This window comes from Motacilla alba, chromosome 19, assembly GCF_015832195.1.
Source record: "Motacilla alba alba isolate MOTALB_02 chromosome 19, Motacilla_alba_V1.0_pri, whole genome shotgun sequence".
NCBI lineage: Eukaryota > Metazoa > Chordata > Aves > Passeriformes > Motacillidae > Motacilla > Motacilla alba.
In genome coordinates, this window is record NC_052034.1 from 3,285,704 (window position 1) to 3,309,261 (window position 23,558).

The 23,558-nt window shown below is 40.7% G+C and overlaps 2 protein-coding genes across 5 annotated transcripts in view; one reads left to right on the forward strand and one right to left on the reverse strand.

The window, feature by feature from the left end:
- The window catches only part of TMEM211 (transmembrane protein 211), a 60,052-nt gene extending 42,513 nt beyond the window's left edge, over positions 1 to 17,539 (forward strand). Inside the window, exon 3 of the mRNA XM_038158172.1 lies at positions 14,368 to 17,539. Within this exon, the coding sequence (XP_038014100.1) occupies positions 14,368 to 14,594 (227 nt within the window). The 3' untranslated portion in view covers positions 14,595 to 17,539. The remainder of the gene's footprint in view (positions 1 to 14,367) is intronic.
- On the reverse strand, positions 235 to 22,522 carry SPATA22 (spermatogenesis associated 22). 4 transcript variants are annotated; one of them, XM_038158171.1, is made up of 8 exons: positions 21,707 to 21,880; positions 21,173 to 21,301; positions 20,394 to 20,448; positions 20,166 to 20,261; positions 19,451 to 19,754; positions 19,007 to 19,136; positions 18,573 to 18,670; positions 235 to 10,774 (listed from the first exon to the last, which is right to left on the reverse strand). In XM_038158171.1, the coding sequence occupies exons 1-8, from the start codon at positions 21,846 to 21,848 to the stop codon at positions 10,742 to 10,744; spliced, it is 987 nt and encodes a 328-aa protein (XP_038014099.1). In that variant the 5' UTR covers positions 21,849 to 21,880; the 3' UTR covers positions 235 to 10,741. The 4 variants fall into 4 exon arrangements, with proteins under 4 accessions (XP_038014099.1, XP_038014097.1, XP_038014096.1 ...); XM_038158169.1 differs by lacking the exon at positions 235 to 10,774 and adding an exon at positions 22,450 to 22,522 and having other exon boundaries at positions 15,223 to 18,670; positions 21,707 to 21,796; XM_038158168.1 differs by lacking the exon at positions 235 to 10,774 and adding an exon at positions 22,450 to 22,514 and having other exon boundaries at positions 15,223 to 18,670; positions 21,707 to 21,799.
- Between the last annotated feature and the right edge of the window lie 1,036 nt (positions 22,523 to 23,558).

Genomic DNA, 23,558 nt, shown 5'->3' on the forward strand with positions numbered 1-23,558 from the left:
TCTGTAATTTGCCACTGGACAATCTGGAGTGGGAATTTGTCTGCAAGTCATTTCACAAGGTCCAAAGGGTTATATCCTCCATGAGTCGCTGAACACAGGTGAACTTTTATAAAATATTGTTCTGCCAGCCCTTCCCTGTGTGTGTACAGAATACCAAGCTTCCAGGCTGCTGAATTAAAGCTGTAAATTTGACCTGTCAAAGCCAAAAGATGTTGGACCAGGCAGCAGGTACCTTTATGACATTTCCTTATTACAAGCACGGAGATGCAATTGTTCATGGAGGGCATTAAATCAAATTATGGACGGAAGCTGTGACAGAGCCCCCCAGGCTCCTGCCTCACCACAGGCACTGCAAAGTACTCACAATTAACCTGCGTGGCTGGAGGGCTGCAGGGGGGATTTGCTTTTCTTCTGGATGGATTTTGCCATCCCAAATGTAACTGTGCACCGTGTCACAGAGCAGTTGCAATTACCTTAATGAACTGAAGCCTGTGGAGCAGCTTTTCCATCAGGCTTTTGGGACAGCATCTGCTGCATTGCCCCCTTGGCAGTGGTGCTCCACTGAGCTGCATCCTCCTAAAATGGCATCAGGCTTGGAGGAGCAACCATTTGTCCAGAGACACAGGAGAAAGAATGGATTGATGGAGTTAATGATGCTAGAAGGGTACTCCTGTGCTGAGCAGCTTATTTGGCTGTTGGTTGTACCTTACACGACCTGCAATAGATCAGCAGGTGCAGTGACTCTGACAGGAGCTCACCTGTCTGCACTGAGCGAAAAGTTTGGAGTGGGCACATCCCTGGGGACAGCAGAGGGAAACCTGAGCTGTCAGACCCATTCAGCCAGGCCATGGCTCCTCATCAGAGCAGTTTACTTGGGCTTTGTTGTTAATTGTTTCGCTCATTGCTTCTTTGTAGTCCATCACATTTAATTCTGTCCGTGGATGCAGTAATTACACATTCCTGTTTTTATGAAGGGCTAATGGACCACCTAAGGCTTTGTGTAAATTAGTTAATGTTTCCTCCTGCAATGCTGCTGCCTGTCCTGTGTTGTGCTGGCAGGTGCAAAATGTTCCTTGCAAAAGCATATGGAGAATCACTGAAGTACAGCAAATGCTGATGGGTTTTCCAAGGACAGGGTTAAAGGATCATGTTCTTTATGATATATCTGAGCACAGGGTTTATTTTATATTTCTTCTGTAGCCTGAAATGCCTTAAAATTGCTGCTGAGAAAGCAGATACCTCAGAGGAAAAATATTCTTGTAAGGGACATGGAGGCAAAATAATAATTTCAGGAGGTGCTTAAGCCAAATGGGAATGGTGACAGTGAGCAAACAGCCTGAAAGGGGCAGGGAATATTGTCTGGTTTGCACTCAAACACAAACTTGTGGAGCAAAGTTTTTAGGCTGGCTGCATAAAAATTAAGGATTCTGTAGGGAAAGATAAACTGGTGTTGTCAGATATTAATCTGCCAGTTACACTGCAAGAGCATTGTGGTTCTTTGTAGATATCTGGGGCTAAAACCTGGCCTAATGAGGTCGGTGGCAGCAGTTCTGTTGACTCAATATGTGCAGGATTTCATTCTAATTCTTTAACTGTTTTTATTTCCTGTAAATAATCCTGCCTAGAGCTGACGAACATTTTTAAGTGAGGGTTTATTCCTCAGTGCTTAACTATAATACATTAATAAATCAGTAGCCAAACTAAATAACTACTGGTTTTTGATTATATTTCAGCCTTCTCATTTATTTCTGGTTTTCCTCTTTCTCATGTTATGCTGAAAACAAGTCCAAAATCCACATTTTCTGGCAATTGTGAGATGCCCATAAGAAGGGTAGCAGATACTCAATTCTCCACCAAGCAATCTCTGCCATGTGCTCAGGCAGTGGTGGAGGCAGAAGCACAGAATTAGTTCAGCTTTGGTTCCCTTCCCTTTCTGCTGATCCCATGAAATTGAAAAAGCAAGAGGAAAAATATCAAAAGATCCCATCACATTTTCTCCAGTTTAAAGTACAAACTATCATGTTATGCAAAGGCCTGAGGTAAGCCTCAAAGCTGGATCTCTTACATGGCAATTTCCTTGAAGAGTTGTTGGATCACATTTTTGTAAGGGTTTCTCCTACACATGAGTATTTTATTGCATCTGTTTATCCCAGTAACCTGGAATTCATTTATCTGACAAAGATATTTCCATGAGTGAGCTTCCAAACACACAGAGGAAAAATATGACACATCTGCTTTTAGTTTGTCCTTTCTGTGGCTAATTTCAAAATGAACACCAAGGGAAATACGTGTCAGGCACAGAGGATTCACCTCATTACTAGCAAACTTCCAACTCAGAATAGAAAACAAAATCTGAAATAAAGATTTCAAATGCCACACTGCAAACTTCTAGATGGCAACAGCTGTGCCAAACCACAGAATTAATATGGCTCTGATGGAGTGGAGGAAGGATTGCAATCAGTGAGCAGCTTCTTGGGGACTAAAAAACAGGCAGGGATTTAGATCAGCTGGTGAAAAATCCTTTAAATCTTCCAACTTGTTCCCAAGTCTCTTGCAGAGTGATCAGACCCAGCAGCTGAGGCCTCGTGTCCTCCCCTGAACGGGGTATCTGAGCAAGCAGCAGAAATGACTTCATTTGGGAGCTCAATGCATCCAGAGTCTCTGAAATGGATGCGGGGCCTCTTTCTGCCTTTGTCAGACCAAACCCTAATGGAACTGGGACAGGAACAAGTGCTGAGACGTGGAGTGTTATTTCTTAGAGAGAAAATGAGTTCAGTGAATGGAAACTTTTGGGCCTCGATGGCTGATGTGTGCACTTAGGGTTCATCATTTGCCCTGCCTAGATGCACATCACTTCTGCCAGAACAAATGAGCATTTTCCTGATTAATCAGGAGCCCTCGGGGAGCTGCTCTTTCTGTACATACATTATGATCATTAAGGAGCCTGACTGCCCTGTTCTTGTTGCAGGATGTGGGAAATGCAAAGCAAATTGTGCAAACTATGCTCTGTTTATTGGACACATTTCTCTGTATCCCTTTCAGTAATGGTGTAATTCAGTATCCTGAGATGACAAATGATGTATTTAAGTTCATTTTCCCATGCTGCCCCATAAATGTTATTAACTCAAACATTTCAATGCAGGAAGATGGAAATGCTGTGGGGTTTTTTGGCAGTGCTGAAGGAAGCCCCTGTCACTGGGGTGTTTCTCACTGCTGGGTGAGGGGTTGGCAGCCTCAGCTGTGGCAAGGGGGGTCCCAGCTCTCAGCAGGGCACAGCTGAGCAGGGCTGGCTGCTGGAGCCACGCAAACCCAGCTGCAGGGCTGGCACTGCCCCCAGAGCATCCTCACAGCCCATGGTTTGGGCTGAGCAGCAGGACAGGGGCAGGACAGGGACAGAGCCCTTTACTCTGTTTGCAAGCACACCTTTCACTCTGCAAACAAATCACTGCCTAAACCACATCTGACAGGCTGCAGAGTAATTGCTGTGGGAGCAGTGCCTGAGTTTGGGAGGCAGGAGTGGCTGTGTCCACCTGACAATCTGGGTCTCCTCCCACCCACACAGGTGTCTCACCATTGTTCTGTACTGGACACCTAATTAAACAGCAAATTAACATTAATTGCTACCCCTTCTACTGGCACAACCACCTCATTCTGGTACTGCATAAGGCTCGTGGAAGGCTTTCCACTAATGCTTCTCTCACATGAAAGAGAATTTTGCTGGTATTGTCCTCTGCTGGGCCTACACTGATTTCTTTTTTAAAGTTGAAAATATACAATGTAGTGCTCTTGAAAAATTAGAAAAACAAATCATCCTGCAGCCCAGTAGGTAATGTTTCAAATGCTGGCTAAAGCCTATGTGAAAGGAGAGAGAAATATGCATTTTTTATTACAAGACCTGAGCTTAGAAATTGGCTTCACTTCTCTGACACCCTGGACTGGAAGGCACCATTTTTCTGGCGCTCTCACAACTTAACAAGGTCATCTGCACTCCCAGAAGAAACTAAAAATTCATAATTGGAGCGTCAGTTGATAAAAAAAAGAAGAAAAAAAATACAGATTTGCAGTTTCTTTGCATAAAAATATATTCAGGGAAATATTGGGATCTTATTGCTGCAATTGCAGTATTAAGTAGTTCATTTATTAAGAAAGTTCAATGTTTATTTAAGCATTTGAGCTCCCCTTTAAAAAGAAAATCTAGAAAATAAATAGTTCAATGTCAAAAAATCCACAGCAGAGCTATTCTTGTATTAATAAAACAATGGGAATAATACAGATGTCCTTGAGAGTAACTCTTTCTTACAGAGATAAGGTGGTGATTAATGGGAAATTTGTTCTTGCCAGAGGTGGCTTTCAACAGTAAGTAAATAAATAGTATGATCCCATTCTTGCAGTCTACCTACCATAAATATTATTAATCTGGTAATAGGAAGCTGTAATACTGCTGGCCATTCAGAGGTTAAGATTCTGAAAACACCCTTGCCCCTAAGGTTATTTTGTTGATGATGTCATTTACTATAATGCCACAGGAAAAGAAAAAAGGCATGGCAACCAATTCAATTCAGTTTTAAAATAATTTCCAGAATAGAATGCTTATTTCTGATGGTGTCAGTGCACCTGGTCAAAATCAGCTGAAGAGCTTAGCCTCCAGGAATGGAACAGCCTTGATGAAGCTGGATTTTAAACCTGAGGGAGTGCTGGAGCAAATTACTATGGGTTATGTCCAGTGGCACATGTGCTGCAGCAGCTGGACTCCCCCTAAGCACTCAGTGGGAAGCAGGACATTGCCAAAAGGCACCAACCTCCTGCAGCTCTCCTCAGCCTGAAGTTATTGCACAGGAAGCAGAGGATTTCCAATAGAACCATAACCAGAGATAGGAAAAACCCCTCCTCCACACAGACACTCAATTTTCCCCATAGTTTATTTATGAATTCTGGATTTCATGGGCCAAATTTATTAACTAAGTTATTCTGTCAAGAAATATAAATGATGATCATTTGTTAGCTGTACCTCTTGAATAACTGTATCAAAGTGTAATAAAATTATTGAGGGGATTTATTAACCTGATGAAGTAACTCATTAAATCCTTCAAAAGCATTAATGAAGGAGGAAGTGTGGGCCTTTTGGTATAATTGGAGATGGGAAATTGTGCAGCTGGGCCAACCTGATAAGAAGGAACAGATATCCCAAAACACTTTCATTTAGCTGGTAATTTGGGGTATTTCTATCACTACTTTGGATTTCAACATGATTTTTCTAATCTAGGTAGCTCTGCATCAGAACACAACTGTATTGTTTTTTGTTTTGTTTTACTACGTTCTTCTAGCAGCTTTGGACTGAGCTCCTGTGTGAGATGTGGCTGGGGCTCTCTGAGGCTGATCTGCCTGCTGTTAACTGAGGGTGGCTGGACCAGCACAACCAGCCCAGGACAGTTCTGACCACAGGTTTTAAGAGGACATTATTCAAAGTTGCTGTGTAAGACCTGGCTGAGGAACACAGGGGTCAAACAGGGCTGAAGTCAAAACATCAGATGTGCTGTGCTGATTCATTTGCACAAACAGCCATCAGTGACAGCAAACCCTGCTCAGGGCTGGATATTAAAGCTGGATATTAGAAAGAGAGAAAGGATCAGAGTGCCTTGTGCACCTAAGGATCAGTGCTGGGATCACCTGCTGCATTTCCAGGCAGCTTTCAGTGAAGCAGCAGTTGCTATCCCATTTTCCATCTCAGAGAGCATCTGGTTCAAGCCAGAGCTGACTCCATTTATAACGTTTTTAAAACCACTGAAAGGGTACACCTGCACAGTTCCAGTGTGCAGCATTAAAGATCTTCCAAGCACTCAGGGAGCCTCACTGCTGGAGGTGCTGCTCTAACCCACTTCAGCAGGACAGGGCTGCATGTGGCTACAGCTGTGTGGCACCTGGGCTGGGAGAGAGGAGCTCTGGAGCAGACAATTATTTCCAACATTACTCGTGGTGTGGCTGATTTATGGTGGGCTGGACTCAGCAGCATGAAATGAGGGTTGTTACAGAACTGTTCTTTATGATCAGGTGGTGGCACATAAGCTTCTGCTGACTGATGACATTCACAGGACTAGGACATCTGAGAAACAGAAAAGTCTGCTTTCAACCCCCTGTCAAGCAGTTTTTTATGAGGAGATTTGAAAACATGCAATTTGTGTCTTCCTGGTAGTTCCTGTGCCCTGGGAAAACTGCAGCTGGTCTTTGTAGCTTAAATCAATTAGGAGAAGGATGTAGGATGTCTTTTTTGTTTCAGGCATGTATTTTTCATGGTTGCATTCCAGATAAAACACTGTTGTGTCAAGGATTCTAATCACCTTTCAGCCACATATGTAAAATACATGTCTCTGAAAGAGGTAATGAATGTGATATCCCTGAGGCTTGGAGGCTGCTGGGATGTGAAGTGCAGCTGTAATGAAGGGAGACGTGGGCATTATTCTCAGACCTCCCACCACCACTGCCTTGGCTGCCAGTGTGCAAGATGAGGTAGAGAATGGGCAAAGTCAAAATAAATTCACTGTACAACGCTTTACAATAAGGTCACCTCTGGTGGAAGGCTGGTATTTAATGGCCACCAGCTTCATTATAAATCTGTTTTCGTCAGCTTCTGCTCTGCTTAAATTGTGAGCCTTGGGAGAGGTGAAAAGATTGATTTAAAGCAGACCTGTGGGCTGAGCAGGTGGGGAGGAGACGGGAGCAAATGTGTCATGCGGAATCACGACATTTCAGGTGATCTACACATCACTGCCTGTCTTTTGGACCTCAGCCCCTGCTCTAAATGGCTATTTAAGAACTTGGATTTGACAGGCAGAGCAGGAGCCAAGACCTGCTGCAGGCTGGGCAGCATCTCCCCTTCCCAGGTGAGCTGGCTCCAAAGCAAAGGCAATATAAATGTGGCTGTTCCCTCACTCCCTGCAGCTGCACGTGGACCCAGGCTGACACTGGTTCTTTTGCTAGGGTATGCATCAGATGGTAGGTGGAAGCTGCTCTTGTTCTCAGCCAAAAGATCACAAGAAAAAGCATTTAATTTAAATTTTCAGTCATCAGTTTCATTCCTTGCTCATGCTGAAGAACACAGCAGTTTTGGCAAGGCTAGGTTAATTAAGAAGAGAAGCAAAGCGTTTGCCACCCTGATTTCTATTTGTAGAAATGTGCATTGCTTAGAAAATGTGTACCATGTTATGTTTACCTAAAATAGAACAACTGAAATATGCACTTTTTATTAGCACTTCTTGCCTGTTGAATAAAATGTGACACAAAGATAAGGGAACAGAGGCACATTACAGGCATGATACATTCTGAACATGCTGCTCTCAGCTAAAGAATCCAACACTTAAATATGTCAATATTACATTATTAGTCTGCTTCTGTGTTTGCTGCTCTGAGAGAGATGAAGTGAGCATGACTTAAATAATTTCAAAAAATAAAAATAGAAAATCTGTGTAATTATTGAAGCAGCACAAAAGAGGAAAATCATAATGGTTTCCAATCTGACAGTCCCCATTTCTTAGCTCTCTGACTCTTGTAAAATTTCGTGTAACAGGCTGCTATTTTGAGAAACATTAGCTCTTGTCTCTCTTTTACAGTCTGCTAAAGAGGCTGTATTTCTCCTAACCTTGCAGATGACAAAATGCACTCCTTCACCATAGTCCACACAGTGCTAGATCATTTCAGGCTTTTTGAGTCAATGACACGAGCTCCATAACTGTATCATTAGGCCCATAGATTACCAGATTACAGCTATAAATCTTCACCATAGCTACCACTCACTTGGCAGAAATAGTCAAGTTTCATCATTTGTTCTCATGTAGAAAACATGCTGTGAAATGCAGCCTCAAAGGTCACCAGGATGGCATTTCCTTTTGTGGCACTTAATAAACTTGCAGCTAATGCAGTAATTACCAAGCCCAATTACCTCTGTGATGGCTTCAGAGAATTTCTTTTCCAAAGTCTGGATAGTCAGATTCCACTCCCTGCAGTTAATAAGTAAGGTAGATTCAGCTATTCCCACAATTGTTAGACATTTCTGGAACAGGCTATTTGTAGAATGAGGGGGTTGTCCCAACAGAACCTGAGTGGGGTATTTTAGTGGCACTAAAAATATTTGTGTAAAAAAGGTGCATGGACACCCTCGCTTCAGTGCTAGCTTTATTTAAAATAACATGTTCCTACTCTACCTCAGCTAAATCCAAATAAACTGAAATGGAAAGCATTCCCAGTGTTTGATATACACATATTTCCCCATAATTTTGCATGTATGTACATACATAAAAATACAAGCTACTATATCTGATGCAGCTCCTTAGCTTGTGAGCTGGAGTCACAGACTCAGCATTTCCTTAAACACAGAGTTTGGAGACATTGTAGAAACGAACCCATTCCCTTTGTTAGCTACAAAGGGGTTTGACAAGCTACACAGCTCTTGTTATAACTACACTTATATTACAGCTGCTAAGTGCTAACTTGTGAGTTGCACCATTTAGAAAAGCCAGAAAAGGAACTGCTGTAATCTACTCCTTTGGCACCAGTCCAGCACTGATAGAAGCTCCTCAAATCACAACATGTTTGACTGAAATGATGCCATTGGAATAATTCTTTACAAAGAAGAGCTAAAGTGTGATATGTTAGAAGTGGCTGGGCCATTATTAGGAGTTCCAGCTCTTTATTCAGTTACAAAGGAAGGCAGCTACATCTTTATACCAAGTATATGGGCATTATTATCCCTTTTTCCTGCTCTTCCTTTTGGTTTCCTTGGAGGGAATAATTGCTAGGGCTGCTTCCAAGAGTCTGAACTCCAGGTACCTGACATGCACCTGCCACGAGTTCAGCAGAGCAGAATGGCATTTAAGAGTGTCCCTGCTTGCCTCACCTCCAAAGTTCAGCTGTTATAACAGTAGGATTTTAGTCTGGTTTCTCTTATCTTTGAGAGGTCACTTTCCTGTTTGTTTTATTTATATGTAATAGGCATTTAAAATGATGCCTGCTGATTTTGGATCTATTTCAGCTCTCCCCAAATTACTCTGGGCAATTCCTCCTCCTGAAGTAGTCAAAGGAAAACACTAATTTTCAGATAAGCTCAGAATTCCATCTCGTTTCTATTTGTACACTGATGTGCAGCTATTACTGACAAAAACCTTGGATCTTACTTAGCACTGTCTTCAAGGGATAGATATGGAAGAGAAACATAGGTACCTCCTCTTTGTAGAAGGAAATTTATCCAAAATACCCCAAATGTAGAAACCCTTCAGCCATGCTACAAAAATATTTGCTTGTGAAGAGTGCTGGGAAGGACTGAGAGCAGGCCAGGCAGGGCAGTAGGACAAGAGGTGATTTTTTTGAAGATCTCTGGCTGTGTTTGGCTGCCAGGTTTTCCCTGTTAGATTTCTGCTTGGTGTTAAGCTGTCTGTGGCTTTGGATCAGCACCTGCTTTCTCATTTAAGATCATGTAAGTAATGAAAAGCTGGAGAGCAGCTAATAAAGTTATTAGGTGAATAAAATGTATGAACCTGAGAGGAAATGTGTTATTCCAAGTCAACTGATTGTGCATATGAAGAACTGCCAGGTTTAATAAAGGAGGTAATGGATTATATATAAGAGGAAACTTCTTGATGAGATGAGTGAAAATTGCTTTGGTAGATTAAGCTCTGTCAATAAAAATCTTCCAAGAAGACATAAGACTGTGACAATCTGTAACAGGGTTGGAATAATACCCTTGCTTGCCTATGATTCAACCCTAATTCCAGTGATTATCTGATATGTCCCACAAGCTTGCAATTAATCCATCATTGTCACAGGTATCAGGAATATAATACACTCCTAAAGTAAGCAAATTAAATTTCTAAGACAAACTAATCTTCTTACAGCAGGTAATTTCAGGAAGAGAATTCATGCACACAGCATATTTCACTACTACACATCACCTCAACTTATTAACAAACACAGTAAAATAAACCAGGTTTTTTTTTGTTCTCTCTGTTTGTGAGCCACCTTTGCATTTCCATCCATTTCAACATTAGTATGCAAGATAAGCATAAGCTTAGTCCAGTTTAAACATTCCTGCTTCACAATACAGAAACCTATTCAATTATTGTGTTTCAGAGGTTGGAAACTCCATCAGTCTTGCCAAAAGAAGGGGAATGGAAACGGCCTTTTTTGTCATGGTATCTAAGAGTGTTGTACATTGGTGCCCTCTGCACACACTCCAGAGAACTGCATTGCTCTGCTTTGGTTTGAAATCAACTTGAAAATGGTGTGAGAGATTTAAATAATTAAACAGTTGTACAGGGGCTTATTGAAATGAATAAACCATTGCAATGACAAAGAGTTATATATTATTAATTTTAAAATAGCAGAAAATGCTATTTTTCCAAACTAGAAGTGTCATTGGTTCAGTATTTTCACCAACAATTTACAATTTTTTCCTACAAAAAGCCCTGTTTTCCCTAAAGAGAAGTGTCCTCCTTTCAAATAATACCTTATTCCTATTAAAGTTATTTAGAAAGCAACCAATTCAGAAACCTACTTTTTAAAAATAAAACCAGGCCTTGGCTGGCAAAGCCTTCAGAGGAGAAAGTGCCATTTACCATCTGGCTGTAGGACACCAGGGAAGCAAAGAGGATGAGACTGTAACTGTTTGGGAATAGAAAGAAGAAATGAAATATGACTTACTGCTGAACCAATGGGCTCGGCCTTGTCTTGGGCTGCCAGCAGCAGTGGCTGTGAGTTACTGCAGAGGGAACCCAGCAATACCAAACACCTGTGTGGCACATAATAAACAAAACAAAACAAAAGAGCATTTTTTAACCAGTGTAACCATTTATAGCTGATGGGAGATGAATCAAATTACCAAACCAGGTCAAAAATGAACTCAACTGCATTTTACCAGCAAGTCCTCTCACACCCCAGAGGCTTCATGCTGCAGAACAGACCCCAATGTGTTGTGTGGCCTCATCACCTTGTGTGACAGCAGGATTACAGCACGCAGCACGGCGAGATGCACTCGCTGCTGTGTTCTGACACCTTTGAAAGTGATGTTTGTTGTTGGAAAGCCGTGCAGAGGCGTGAGTGTTACACGAGGAGCCTAAATGGAGCCCCACTGTTCCTTTGTGTGCTGTCCCAGCTCGCTGTGCTGCTGACAGACAGCACCATTAAGCAGTCATTAGCACCACGCCTGAAAGCTCGGCTTCTGCGGGTAATAACGGGGCTATTCAATATTTGGAGCCTTTGTAAGAAAGAGGGCACCTAAATGAGAATAATGAGGTCATTCCATGACATGCCCGAGGATATGAAACCGTGGGTAACTTTTTAGCCCGTTTGAGATGTGAACGTATACATTCAGCTGTGACAGATTATTTCTAGCCTTGGAAAAATATAAAGCTGCTCCCATTAAATCACACCAAGCAACATCAGCACCAAGTGGTAATCAAAACACTGTAAAACACAGCCTTCAAAACAATTCTGTGTAACCCAATGAAAAAGAAAACATATATGGAACAGATATGTGAAAGAGCAAGGGGTTGAGACAGTGTCAGAAAAACAGTGAAATTTAACAGTTAGGAAAGGATTTTATCACTGAAAGGACTGTTTCCAATTCTGCCTTTTTTTTTTTTTTTCCTCCATCGAATGAGATGCTATTTTGGCTTTGAAAAGATGAACAAACTGAAATTTTAATTTTAGACCTACTTCTTGCTTCGAGCAGTGGCTGTTTCTTGTAAAACTGGCTCACTTTCCCAACATTTCACAGAAGGTTTTGCACCCCGGGGCTATTTCAAGACTGCTGGTGCAGTGGAGCAGCCTGGGTTGCAGGGGGGCTGTGCTGGGCACCCCCTGTGCACCACAGGCTCTTGGGCAGCCCCTGTTCCACAACCCAGCTGTGAACCTACAACTGCACAGGTCCAGGGATTAACAGGCTTTAGTTCGTGGTTTAACACTCTTGTAAACAGCAGGAGGAAAAATCTCCCTTTTTTGAGTCATTTCCCATGTTTTTCTGCCCCCAGAGGAGGTGTTCTGGAATTTTCCTGGGTGTGCAAGAGCGGCATGTGGCTCTCAGGCTGTGCTGGCCCCTCAGCTCTTTTGGGAAAGCTCAGTGACCTTTCCTGAACAAGATGACAGAGTCATGGAATAGTTTGGGTTGGAAGCGACCTGTGGAGGTTCTCCTGGAGCAAACGGGGATGTCTTCAGCAAGACAAGATTGCTCAGAGCCCTGTCCAACCCGAGCTTGGGTGCTTCCAGGGGTGGGGCAGCCACCAGCTCTCTGGGCAGCCTGTGCTGGTGTTTTACCACACTCATCATGATCATGAAAGATTTCTTCCTTCTATCTACTCTGAGTCCACCCTGTTTTAATTTAAAACTATCACCCCTTGTCCTTGTCTGGTGTGGCCTCATTTTTACTGTTTTTCATTTTCGATTGTTTCTGGGGGTGTCACACATGAGCAGTTAGGGAGATCTGCAGAACATAACGTCTTTGTATTCAGGTCCAGCATGGCTGGTGACTGTCAGGCCCTAAAGGCAGGGACACAGCTGCTGAAATCTCAGCTCCAGGAGCTCCCCCTGCCCTGGGCACCCCCAGCAGGGGCGGCTGCTGGAGGATCAGGAATTGTGGGGCTGGCTCAGGATGTTCCCTGTGCTGGGAAGCACTGTTCCCTTACTGGCTCTTGCAGCAGCATCTTTCACACACCTTGTGCTTGGAAAGAGGAAAAGGCCACAGCAACCACTGCAAAATTCTTGCTGAGGTTTAAAGGAAAGAGGGTGGCTGCTGGAGCAGGTGAAACACTTGGTGCTCAGGGAGTTCCACCTCTTGGCAGGCAGCTTCTCTTTGTACCCATATGTGAGATACCCAGAGGGAAACAGACTTTGCTGCTGCTCCACTTTCTCTCCTTTTAATTTCCATTTTCTTCACCTTATTGTTTTCTACAAGGGATTAACTCAGCAGTTCCATTTGGACTAGAAGGAAAGGTTTCATTCAAATTATTCGGGGACTCGACAGGCTGTGTGTTAAACTTTTGGACTTCATCTAGCCCTCAGCTAATTAAAGTGTTTTTTAATTAAAAAAAGATTCATGAGTGATTGCCCTTTTTAGGGGATACTTTTAAGATTAAGCCTCTCCAGTATTATAATTGGAGTAATATGCACATGTCCTACCTGAAAGGCAATCACAAACACAGAGAATAGCACACAGTGTTTGTTTTATTCTCCTAATGTTTCATTAGATGTTTGCTGGTTATGAATTATCTATCAGCTCAAACATAACTGTTAATTCTGGTTGCTTCTTGAATCACTACCCTGAATTTGAACAAAACACTGTCCTGAAAAAAGAGGAAGAGAGGAAAAGGGACTGCTCCATGGTACCTTTTAAGTACATAAAATAAAGCCTTTTAAAATAGAGTAGAGATTTTAAATACAGTGGTAATTGATTAGCATAAGGGATAGAAAAGAAAACATGGTTTCTCAGTGCTGTCTCAGAGAAAAGGAGGTGTAACCCCTCTCACCAGCCTGGCTCAGCCCCTCTCCACTTCCAAGCTGGGCAGAATCAGGTTCCAGAGTTGTTCCTGGGGGGTTTTCATGCATCTTTGTCTTACTCATGGGTTATGCCTTGGGCAGTCTTATTTTCAAAGTTGGAAAAGTGGTTCTGCTGTTGATTCAATTACCTGCACAAGCTGATATTTGAATATGACATGGATTCCTTAAAGACTGAAATCTGTGAAGTTCTATTAAAAGTCAATGAATAATGCAGGGTCATTGCAGGAGGCAAGCCTGGCTTTCCAATGTCAAGAGACATAAAATAAATAAACAAAAGAAGATAGATGGTGTTGTTTTTCATCAGTTGTTCAAATGCAGGATGTTTTAAACAATTTGAGTCGGTACTAATGAGTCTCATATTATCAGAACCTCATCAGCAGAATCTAAAAAATTGTATTTGAACTCTTTCATTGAAAGTTTCTATATTTGGCAGAACAAAGTAATTGTTTGTCTCAAGCACAAAAATGCTGTTGAGAAGAAAGTGAAGCTGGTTTGGAATCTGCCAACTTAGGAATTCTTCTCCTCTGGATTCCATTATATCTGAACCACCTTACTTTTTACATGGCTACATAATTTGGATCACAGCGTTTCTGAAGTTATTTAATGGCAAGAGTTCTCATGAAAAAATCCCAACTTGCTGCCTTGTCACACCACAAGAGGTAATTATGAAAAGGAGGACAATCAGCCAATCTCAAGGGGGTTTTATAAGCTATGCCTTTTCCCATTGATTTTAATATAATATAGATTTGCCTTTCTAAAATAAGGATTCCTTTTTTCCAAAGGAATTAATGTTTGATAATAACTGGTGTGATTTTTTTTTCTCCTCTCTAGTGTTCATAATGGCTTCTGGGCTTTTGGTTTACCCTTTTGGTTTCAACTCTGCTACTGTGAAGAGATTCTGTGAGAACTCAGACATCTACTATGCAGGAGACTGCCAGATTGGATGGGGGTACATGCTGGCAATTGTTGGGGTCATGTTGTCTGTCTTTTTACCATTCTTTGCAAAATATGCACCAAAAGAGCACATATCTCCAACTCCAATACCTACTATTTTATAGTATTTTATTACTGTTTAAGAACAGAACATTCCTGTCTACACTAATGGGCAGAAATTATGAAAGCACTTCCAGCTGGCTGTGTTGCTAAAGAGAGGAGAGGAGATGGGGAAGAGAAGGTCAGATTGACAAAGACCAAAAGTGCATTGAAAGTCTTCCGTAAGCACGAGCAGCGAACGCTCTGGAATTGAAATAGGATTAATCAGCAGCCTTTACACTGCTCTAAACAGATCATGGCATTCTGCCTTAGACAAAAAAAGAATCAGTTTATCCTCAAAACATCTGTCTACCTCCCAGTTTCTTTTGCGTCTCAAAATTGTGAGTTTTAAAAGCTTCAATTCACTTTTGATATATTGTGAAATGTCAGAACTTTTATGAACCCAGTAACTTTAAAATCAATAACGATATTTTGTTACAATTATTTTGATTAGTGAAAAAGCACCTACTAGTAGCCACAGCCTAAAATTAAGATTGCTAGCTAAAAAGAATTGTATACAAGAAAAGTTTCTTTTTAATCTATATATATTAGCAGCATCTGCATATTGTAAGTTCTGGGCACAGCTTTTACTTCTGCTCTAATTGCCAAGATTTAGAGATATCTTCATGAAGTCTGGGGTAAAATTGAAATTGCTTTTTTTTTTTTCTGAGAGCTCCAACTACTTCCAAAGGCTTCATGATGATTTAATACTTTAACAGGAAAAAAAATTCCTAAGAATTTGTTCTCAGTATTTCCTAAATTATTATTCTAAGTGAACTTTAATAAAATGTTTTGAACTATGACAGCTGTAGATTTTGGGTTTTGCTGTTTAAGGCTGAAAAGAAAAAAAAAAATCTCTGTTTACAAATGTCTGTGCCCAATGGTCCTTATCAGTAGTGATAATACAAGCCAGAATGAACTGATCCCAGTATTTCCACTGCAATTCAGAGTCCAGACTGTGGAACAAAAAAGTGAAGTGAAAAGCTATTGACCAGCAAAAATCTGATGCTGTGTCAGAAGTACAAATGGCCATATTTCATTAGTCTGTATGGAATTTTGTGAGGTCTGATTTCCACAATGGCGCTGCATTCATTATTATCAAGCATTGAAATAAGTGCACTTGATTGCCTTAAGCAAAAGAAGCATTGGGTTCTAATCTCACCCCACTGTTGTGTTTTTTCATTTAAAATAAAAATTTAATTCTAATTCTATTCTCATCTTTTATTTTCTATTATTTATTAAAAAGAAAAATCACATAGATTATATTTAATTCAGAGGTGTACTTCTTAGTTTTGTATTTTGGCACAAACCAGGTGATCAAATTTATTATTCTTCACTTAGCTGAGTCCAACTGATTCCTGAATTTTTATTTTTTTTAATGGAAGGTGTACATGAAGGGACAGACAGAGACATGTTGAGGATGTATAAGAAAATGCAAACAGAACAATCACTGTGTTATTTTAATATACATCAAAGACTTCTGCAGTCTTGTTTACATTCCTCACCCTTCTAAACTTCAATGGAACATTGCATTGTTTTCCAAAAGAATTGTCCTGTTGTTACATTTCCACGCACTCTAAAAGCAGTTTCTGCACATAAACTTAGTAAGTTCTTTGAAAATGCAGATTGCAATGCAGAATTAAGTACACTGAGAAAGAGGGCATGAGTGTTCTGCCCTTTTGCTCACAGGGACTGAGAAATTAAATCTTCCACATATTTAACAAAACAGGCTGAAGGAATGCCCTAAAGTAAGAAGAATAAATTTCAGTCACTTCTGTATATTAATGTGCTTTTCAGTGATGTCTTACACTCTTTTTAATGAATGGCTGAGATTGAGAATTTTCATGTAAGAGTCAGAAAAGTGAGGAATAACAAACAACATGCAAAAAGAAAATAATCACCACAAAGCAGAGAGACAGAGATGCAGGCTTTTCTTTCCTAACCAACCTGTGCCTTTACACTAGAACCATTATACAAGACAGGATCAATATGGTCAAGAAAAAAAATCACCCAACAACTGAAAAATGTTGAGTAGTGTGTATAAACTGTAATGAGTAGGGTTTTTTCTGTTTTGTGTAATGTTTACGACTGTTCACTTAATGTTTCACTAGAAAAAGTGATTTGTTAGTGTCAAATAGAAACTTCTTTTGCAAAGATCTAAACACTTCCTGAAAAGAAAAATTAATCTAGATTTTTATTAACAGCCATAACGAACCTAGTAGACAAAGGACCTATTCCTGTCATTACTTATTAACATAAGTTTCACATGTGCAAAACTGGAAGCATCAATCACTTAACTGGAAGCAGTTTGAAATTACTGTTACAGCAGAGTCTCACAGGTCACAACACTGCTGTACCAAATCCTTTTCTTCCTAAAGCTCAACTTCTCTTGTGCAAATCATCAGCATCTACATCCTGCAAAATTCTGCACCTTTTATGAGTCAAGCTAACGCTTCCATTAGGAGCTTCCTTAAACATTTTGTAACATTTTTATAATATTTAAATAATTCAAACACACGTACATGCCCTCTGCAACTGGATTGGCAAAACCTTCCTTGAAGCATCCATGCTCTGAGCCCGCCTCACCCTGAAGTGTGGTGGGAATTCCAGTGATCCTTGCAGTAGTTGATAAAGCACATCCTTCAGGTCTCACCTGTTGCTGACAATGCCTGTGCTCACACTGACAGATCACTTTTGAAAATAGAGACTGTCTGCGCGTTAAACTGTGTAAAAGCGTTTTCCTGTTACAATTTGCTGGACCAGGTTCAAGTTTTATTCTAAATATATAATTTTTTAAGTGTAACTAAAAGCTGTATTTTCCATTAATGTGTTTCTGCGTTGACTAGCTGGCTCCTTTTTAGAATATTAACTGTTTTCTGTATTTGACTTGTTGGATACAATATTTCAATTATTTTAAATGTGAAATTTCCAATTGCCAACACTGTATAATAAAATAATAAAAAAATCCCCATGCCGTTTGCTATTTTCTTGACTACTCTTTTGTTTTGCAATTCCCAAGAGATCTGCTACAAAGCTTCTGAAGTAGGGGAAAAGGAAATGGGAACAGCAGGGATAACCTATGAAAGGTAATGTTTGAAGGCAAAGGCACATAAACATGTACATGGTCCATCTGTCATGAAAGATATTTCTACGGCAAAGTCAAGGAAGTTCTGTGTCCAAAAAATTCCTTCTTTTCTACTTCCTCTGTGTCCTTGGGAATCTTCCTACAGCCTCAGGGTCTGTGGTTATTTTATACAGGTATTAGACTGATAATTTATTTTAAAAAAAAATGAATCAGGTAACACATAAATGTGAAGCCAATGAACACAACACAGCATTTGTTGGATGACACAGCACAGTGGTATTTTCAAAGGTTTAACCAGATTTTCACTGGTAGTTTGGTAAATGTTGTAGCATCTCCAGCCTTTATGGGTAACAATTAGTGAAAACTGGGGTTTGGACAACCATTTTGATTTTTACATTTCATTCATAGTTTTTACATATGCTGTCATCTCAGCATCTGCAATTTTAACAAAGTCTTGGAAAGTGTTCTGTTCTTGAGCAGTGGCTGGTCTTACAGAGACGCTCTTGAAAATGTTCTTTTTTGCATCATAGGTTCCCATGCACCTGTGCACTCGACCTCTAATGAGTCGTGGAAGCTCACGGTCCTTCATCAAAGCATAATAAACACATAAAACAATTACATCACCTGACATAAAAGCTTTCCACACGGCTGGTTTCTGAGGGCTACATCAAACAGAAGACCTCCACATCAGCTTTGTTCCTCTTACCAGCTACTTAAAAGCTAAACTCAAAGTCTCACCTGTTTTTCTGAAACAGAAGTCTGAGGATGCCTAAGCAGGGACTATTGCTCTAAATTGGAAACAATATTGTAAAAACATTCAGCCTGTCTTTTACACTGTAGATTTATGTTTTCTTTTTGCACTCATAAAAAGGATGGGAGCTAGTGGTGACTGTGTTACGTGTGGACACAGAATACTCACAATTTCATAAAACACGCAAGGCAGGGTCTCCTTTCCATCTCTCAGAAGAAAGTTCTTTGCCCCATATGCTCCAGGTGTGACTGCAGAATCCAGTGTGCCTGTCCCATGAAGCCAAAATTAATAATTCCAAGACTAATTATATTTAAAAATATTTTAAAACTGTATCACTCTACAGAAGATTCCTACTAAACAGGAAAATTTATTCTAACACATTCTAAAAACAAGGAAAGAAACAGGATAGAAAAACTTGATGTTGGAGGATGACTGAAATGTTAATTTTGTACCTGTTTCAGTCACCTTTGATAGGAAGGGAAATTAGACGGTGTTCATGCCAGTATTTTGTGGGTTTAGGTATTTCAGTCATTGAAAAATTCTCACTCGTTGTTGCCCTAGCATTATTAGCAGATTATACTGTTATAATCTACAATGCTTACCTAAAACTTCAAATAACAGTGCAGTTTTATAGGTATATTGGCTCCAGTGCCTCACACCTTGAATGACTGCAGACAGGATTCGCAAAGAATTCTTGTTCATTTTAGTTTTCACTTGAGATGATGAAATTTCCTTTCAGATGAAGACAAAAGCTTAAGTTAGACATACACACTTGCAATTTCAAAGGGCACAGAGGCATTTATTTCTTATGTTAAATAGGCAATGATTACATTAAAATTAGAGCATTTGTTCAGAATATAGAAACAACTACCTGCCAGTTTACTGAGAATTTTAGATTATTACAGTATGAAAATCTCAATTCTAAATTTCCAGAAACTCCAGGTTTTACTAAGGGTTGATGAAAACCTCATCGTCTTCCACCACTTTCCTTTCTTTACTGCTTTCTTCATTGTGTCTTTCCTATTAACCTTGCCCATAAGTTTTACCTGACTTTTATCTTCTGGGACACAACCCAATTGGTTTTCATTCATTTTATTTTGCTGATTGTTGTAGTTAAATTTATACGCTGGATTATGATCCTGGAGACTTCTTGCCACAGTGTTGGGTTTCACTGGCCACTGTCCTTTGGATGTGTCTGTTTTGATGAGCTGGGATGGGTTACGACTGTCAGGGTGGTTTTGCTGCTGGGCAGTTTTCAAACTGCTTGAAAAGTTCTCAAACTTCTGAGAAGTTCCATCAGCAGATCTTGGGTTTGCTGTCTTACCTAAAGGAGTATATTCATTTCTGTTCCTGCAATACAACAGTTCAGTGTCACAGCACCTCTTCTGAACACTGAGCTATGTGATTAAAGTACATAAAAGCAATCCTTAATTGTTGGTTTAGCTTTAAATACCTCCAAACTCACTTGAGTTTACACCAAATTCATCCATATACAGGGCAGTGACAGCACCTGTGCATAAATCCATCTGACTTCAACAGGCCTTAAAGCCCTGCTCAGTTATTGTCCTGCCCCGTGTGAGGGGTCTTTCCTGACCCAAAATTCACATATTTTCATAACTCTAAAACAAAATAAACAAGGTTTCCTCTGAGAGTAAGATTAAAAGGGTTTCTTTGACTGCTACAGGCATATGGGAAAATGTGAGATGCATTTTCACAGAAGAACAAAAAGGAAGGGTAACAGACATTAAAGGCTTCACCAACCTGCAGGCAGACACGTTTTTCCCAGCATTTGCGAAATTAAACTTTGATGCATTTGGTGGTTTCATAAGGGAAGGAGCCATCGGATGTTCTGCTTGGCTTTCAAAGACAAGTTTAAAGTATCAGTGACACAGCAGCAGCTTTATTGTAAGACGCACACGGATTGTTCATGAAACAATTAACATCCAAATAGAAATCAAAAAAGCAACAAATAATTTGCTTTTTACATACCCACTGCTTGCTGCTTTCTGCAGTTCATCCACTTCTGGGTTTGCAGTTCCCCAGCCTGATTTCCAAAAGACAAAGGATTGAATATTGATAAAAAGGGAAAAGACTGAAAGGTAATAAGGCTTTGTAGACCTCTGACTCTGCTTAATGTCCCACAAACAGGCTCACATAGGAAGGAGGAAGAAAAAAGAAAAAAGGGGAATGTGATCCTTTGATATTCATAATTATGAGACAACTTCTAACAAGTAGGTTGCTTCTCTAGACAACAGTTCAGTTACAAACATTAGACTTACTAGCAACAGAGATTTTATTGTAAGAAAACCTTTAAACTTTATTACAAGTAAGAACATAATGAAAGCACTAAAAGCAGAATTCTGCACTGTTCTTTCAAGCCCAATTTGAAGAACAGAAGTTCCTTTCTGAACTACAAGACATCTTACAAATGTTTCTTCTTGTAACACAGGACTTGAATGTTGATTGAAATCAAGTGAAAACAAAAGGTCAGTTTCAAGAGACTCTATTTGAATGCCAGTGCTACTTCATTCTCCATCACACAAAGAGTCAAACTCCCTCTAGGCAAGAAGTATAAAAAGCTCAATTGTCCAGAGGAGAAAGAAATTTCCTGCAGGACAATTTTCACATAATGAACTTTTCAGAAATAGATATAAAGGATACATATAGTCCTTGATAAAGACAATGTCTGATTTCATAGAATGCAATCAGTAAGTTATGATTTATTTGAATCTAGAGGTAGTAAAAAAAATAAAATATGTCTTATTTACCGAATGATGAGGGAGAGAAGTCATAACTATGAGTCCCAGAACCAGTACCTGACTCATTTTTAAGTGGATTTGAAGTGAGGGGCTGTCTAGTTCTTTTTTTCTGATTGAACAGTGGTACAGGCAGACAACCTAAAATTAAAATTTAAGTAATAGTATATTAATAGCAAAAGAATACACAACCCACACTTAAAACAAGTAAATAAAATTACTTAATTCTTTTACATTACACACAGGAATTACATTTCATAGACACATAAAAGGCCATTCCCTCACAGAATTTATGTTCCCAGCCCTCTGTCCTGTACATAATCCTATTAATGAAACCTTTCCCTCAGTGATCAGCTCCCTGAATCCATCTAAAATCTCACCCTGTGCTGCAATAAACAGGTAACTCATGCAAGTCCACTCAGGAAATGGGGATTTAGGGCTAAATATTGAATATCCTGTATGAATATTTCACATATAAATGTATTTTATGTCTCTATAAAAGCATAAGGAGGTGTGAACGGGAGGGCACATAAGAAGGGCTGGTACCTGCTGTACTGCGAGCCGAGGTGTCAGCTAAACTCCTTTTCATTTCTTTGCTGAATCTTAACAGGCAGCAGTGTACTGATTTCTCCAAATCTGCTGTATGGAAGTCAGATAAACAAAGCAAAATAATTAATGCTGCAAACATATCCAAATTTCACACGATTTTATGGCAGCTTCTCTCAATGCTGCAATGCCAGTGACCAGCATAATTTCAAACATAAGCCCTAAAACACAGAAGCAGCTGTACTGAATTTAGAAGATCCACAGGTGCACGCCTAAGATGCAACTGCTCTCTGCAGATTCCAGGCCTTGAGGGAGTGGGCTGAAGGTCAGGGCCATGTTGAGAGTCAGGGCTTACCAGGCTGAGGGTTAGTCCTGAAGTCAGTCCTGAGGGACGGGGCTGAGGGTCAGCCCTGGGGGTTCAGCCCTGAGGGACGGAGCTGAGGGTCAGTCCTGGTGGGTCAGCCCTGAGGGTTCAGCCCTGAGGGACAGGGCTGAGGGTCAGCCCCGAGGGTTCAGCCCTGAGGGACGGGGCTGAGGGACAGCCCTGAGGGACGGGGCTGAGGGTCAGCCCTCAGGCGAAGCCCGCCAAAAATAACGGCCGCTCGTCCGCGCGCTCGCGCCTCAGGCGGTGCGAAAATGGCGGGAAGGTGAAGCCCCGTTCGCAGCCGCTGAGGGCACGGCGGGAGCGGCTGGGAGACACAAGAAACCTTTAATCACCCCCTCGGTGAGATTTCATTAATTACCCCCGCCCCCGAGGAACCGGTGTAGTGTCATCCTCAGAAAGCCCGGGGCAGGAGCTGAATCTCTAGAAGTGTATGGACGCAAACGCGGCTGTGAATAAAGCTAAAAGCATTCTTCACCCTGTTAGTCTCTTCAGCTTTTCCACATGGCTGGTTCATGTCTAAAATCTGAGTGCTTGCCACGACTGGATCTTGTCCTGTTTTAGTAAACCTTTTCCTTCAGAAGTGCTCCCAAAGATCTGTATGTAGCACATCAAACCAATCCTCACTCTTACTAAACTAAATATCCCACATCCTTTTTCAGGGTGTGAGTATTGGCAAATCACAGGAATAAGGGATGTTTCCCAGTGTTTAACCCTGAAGAGTGAAAACTTTCCATGTGAATTTCCATTCATTCCCAAATTGGCAGGTCCTGGGACACCAGGAGTTAAAGTGTTTGGATGGGAACTGCTCTAAGGGGATAAAAGAAGCTTCCATTGGTTTAGTTCCTAAACTCATGTTTGGAAATTCACTGTCTCTGTCCTAAAAGCTCTCTTAGGAGACAAACTTCTTGAATGTTAATTAAGTGCACAGACATCTCTGTGTTTCATTCAGCGCTTTGGAAGGAATTACAACCATTACAGTGCCAGCAGGAATAAAAGATAAACTAAATGTTCCAGCCCTGTATGTGTGCATTTTGCTGTTTACTCTTCAAACTTCTGCTGTGTTTAAATTCAACAAACCCAGATTCAGAGTGTGAGTTGTGGTTTTGGGTGTTGTGCCACTCCCCATTCTGGCACCATCACTGAAGAGAGATAGGGGTCAAAGGACAGTACACACTGTCCAGTGCTGTAAAATGCAGCTTTACTGCTTTGTTTAATAAATTACTCATTCTGATTAAATATCTGACAGCTCCTAAGTACAGAGTAATACAGTTGTGTATTTAAGTAAACAGTCTCTCTGTATTAACTCACTGTAAGCTTCAGCAAAATCTGAATGCGTGAACCGAAACAAAGAGAGCAATTTCTGTAGAAATTATATTCATGGCAGAACTATTCTAGATAAATCCTGTACTCAGCTTTTCCTAGACCTACAGTCTGTCAGCCTGGGATATAAAGCCTTTCAGGCACTGG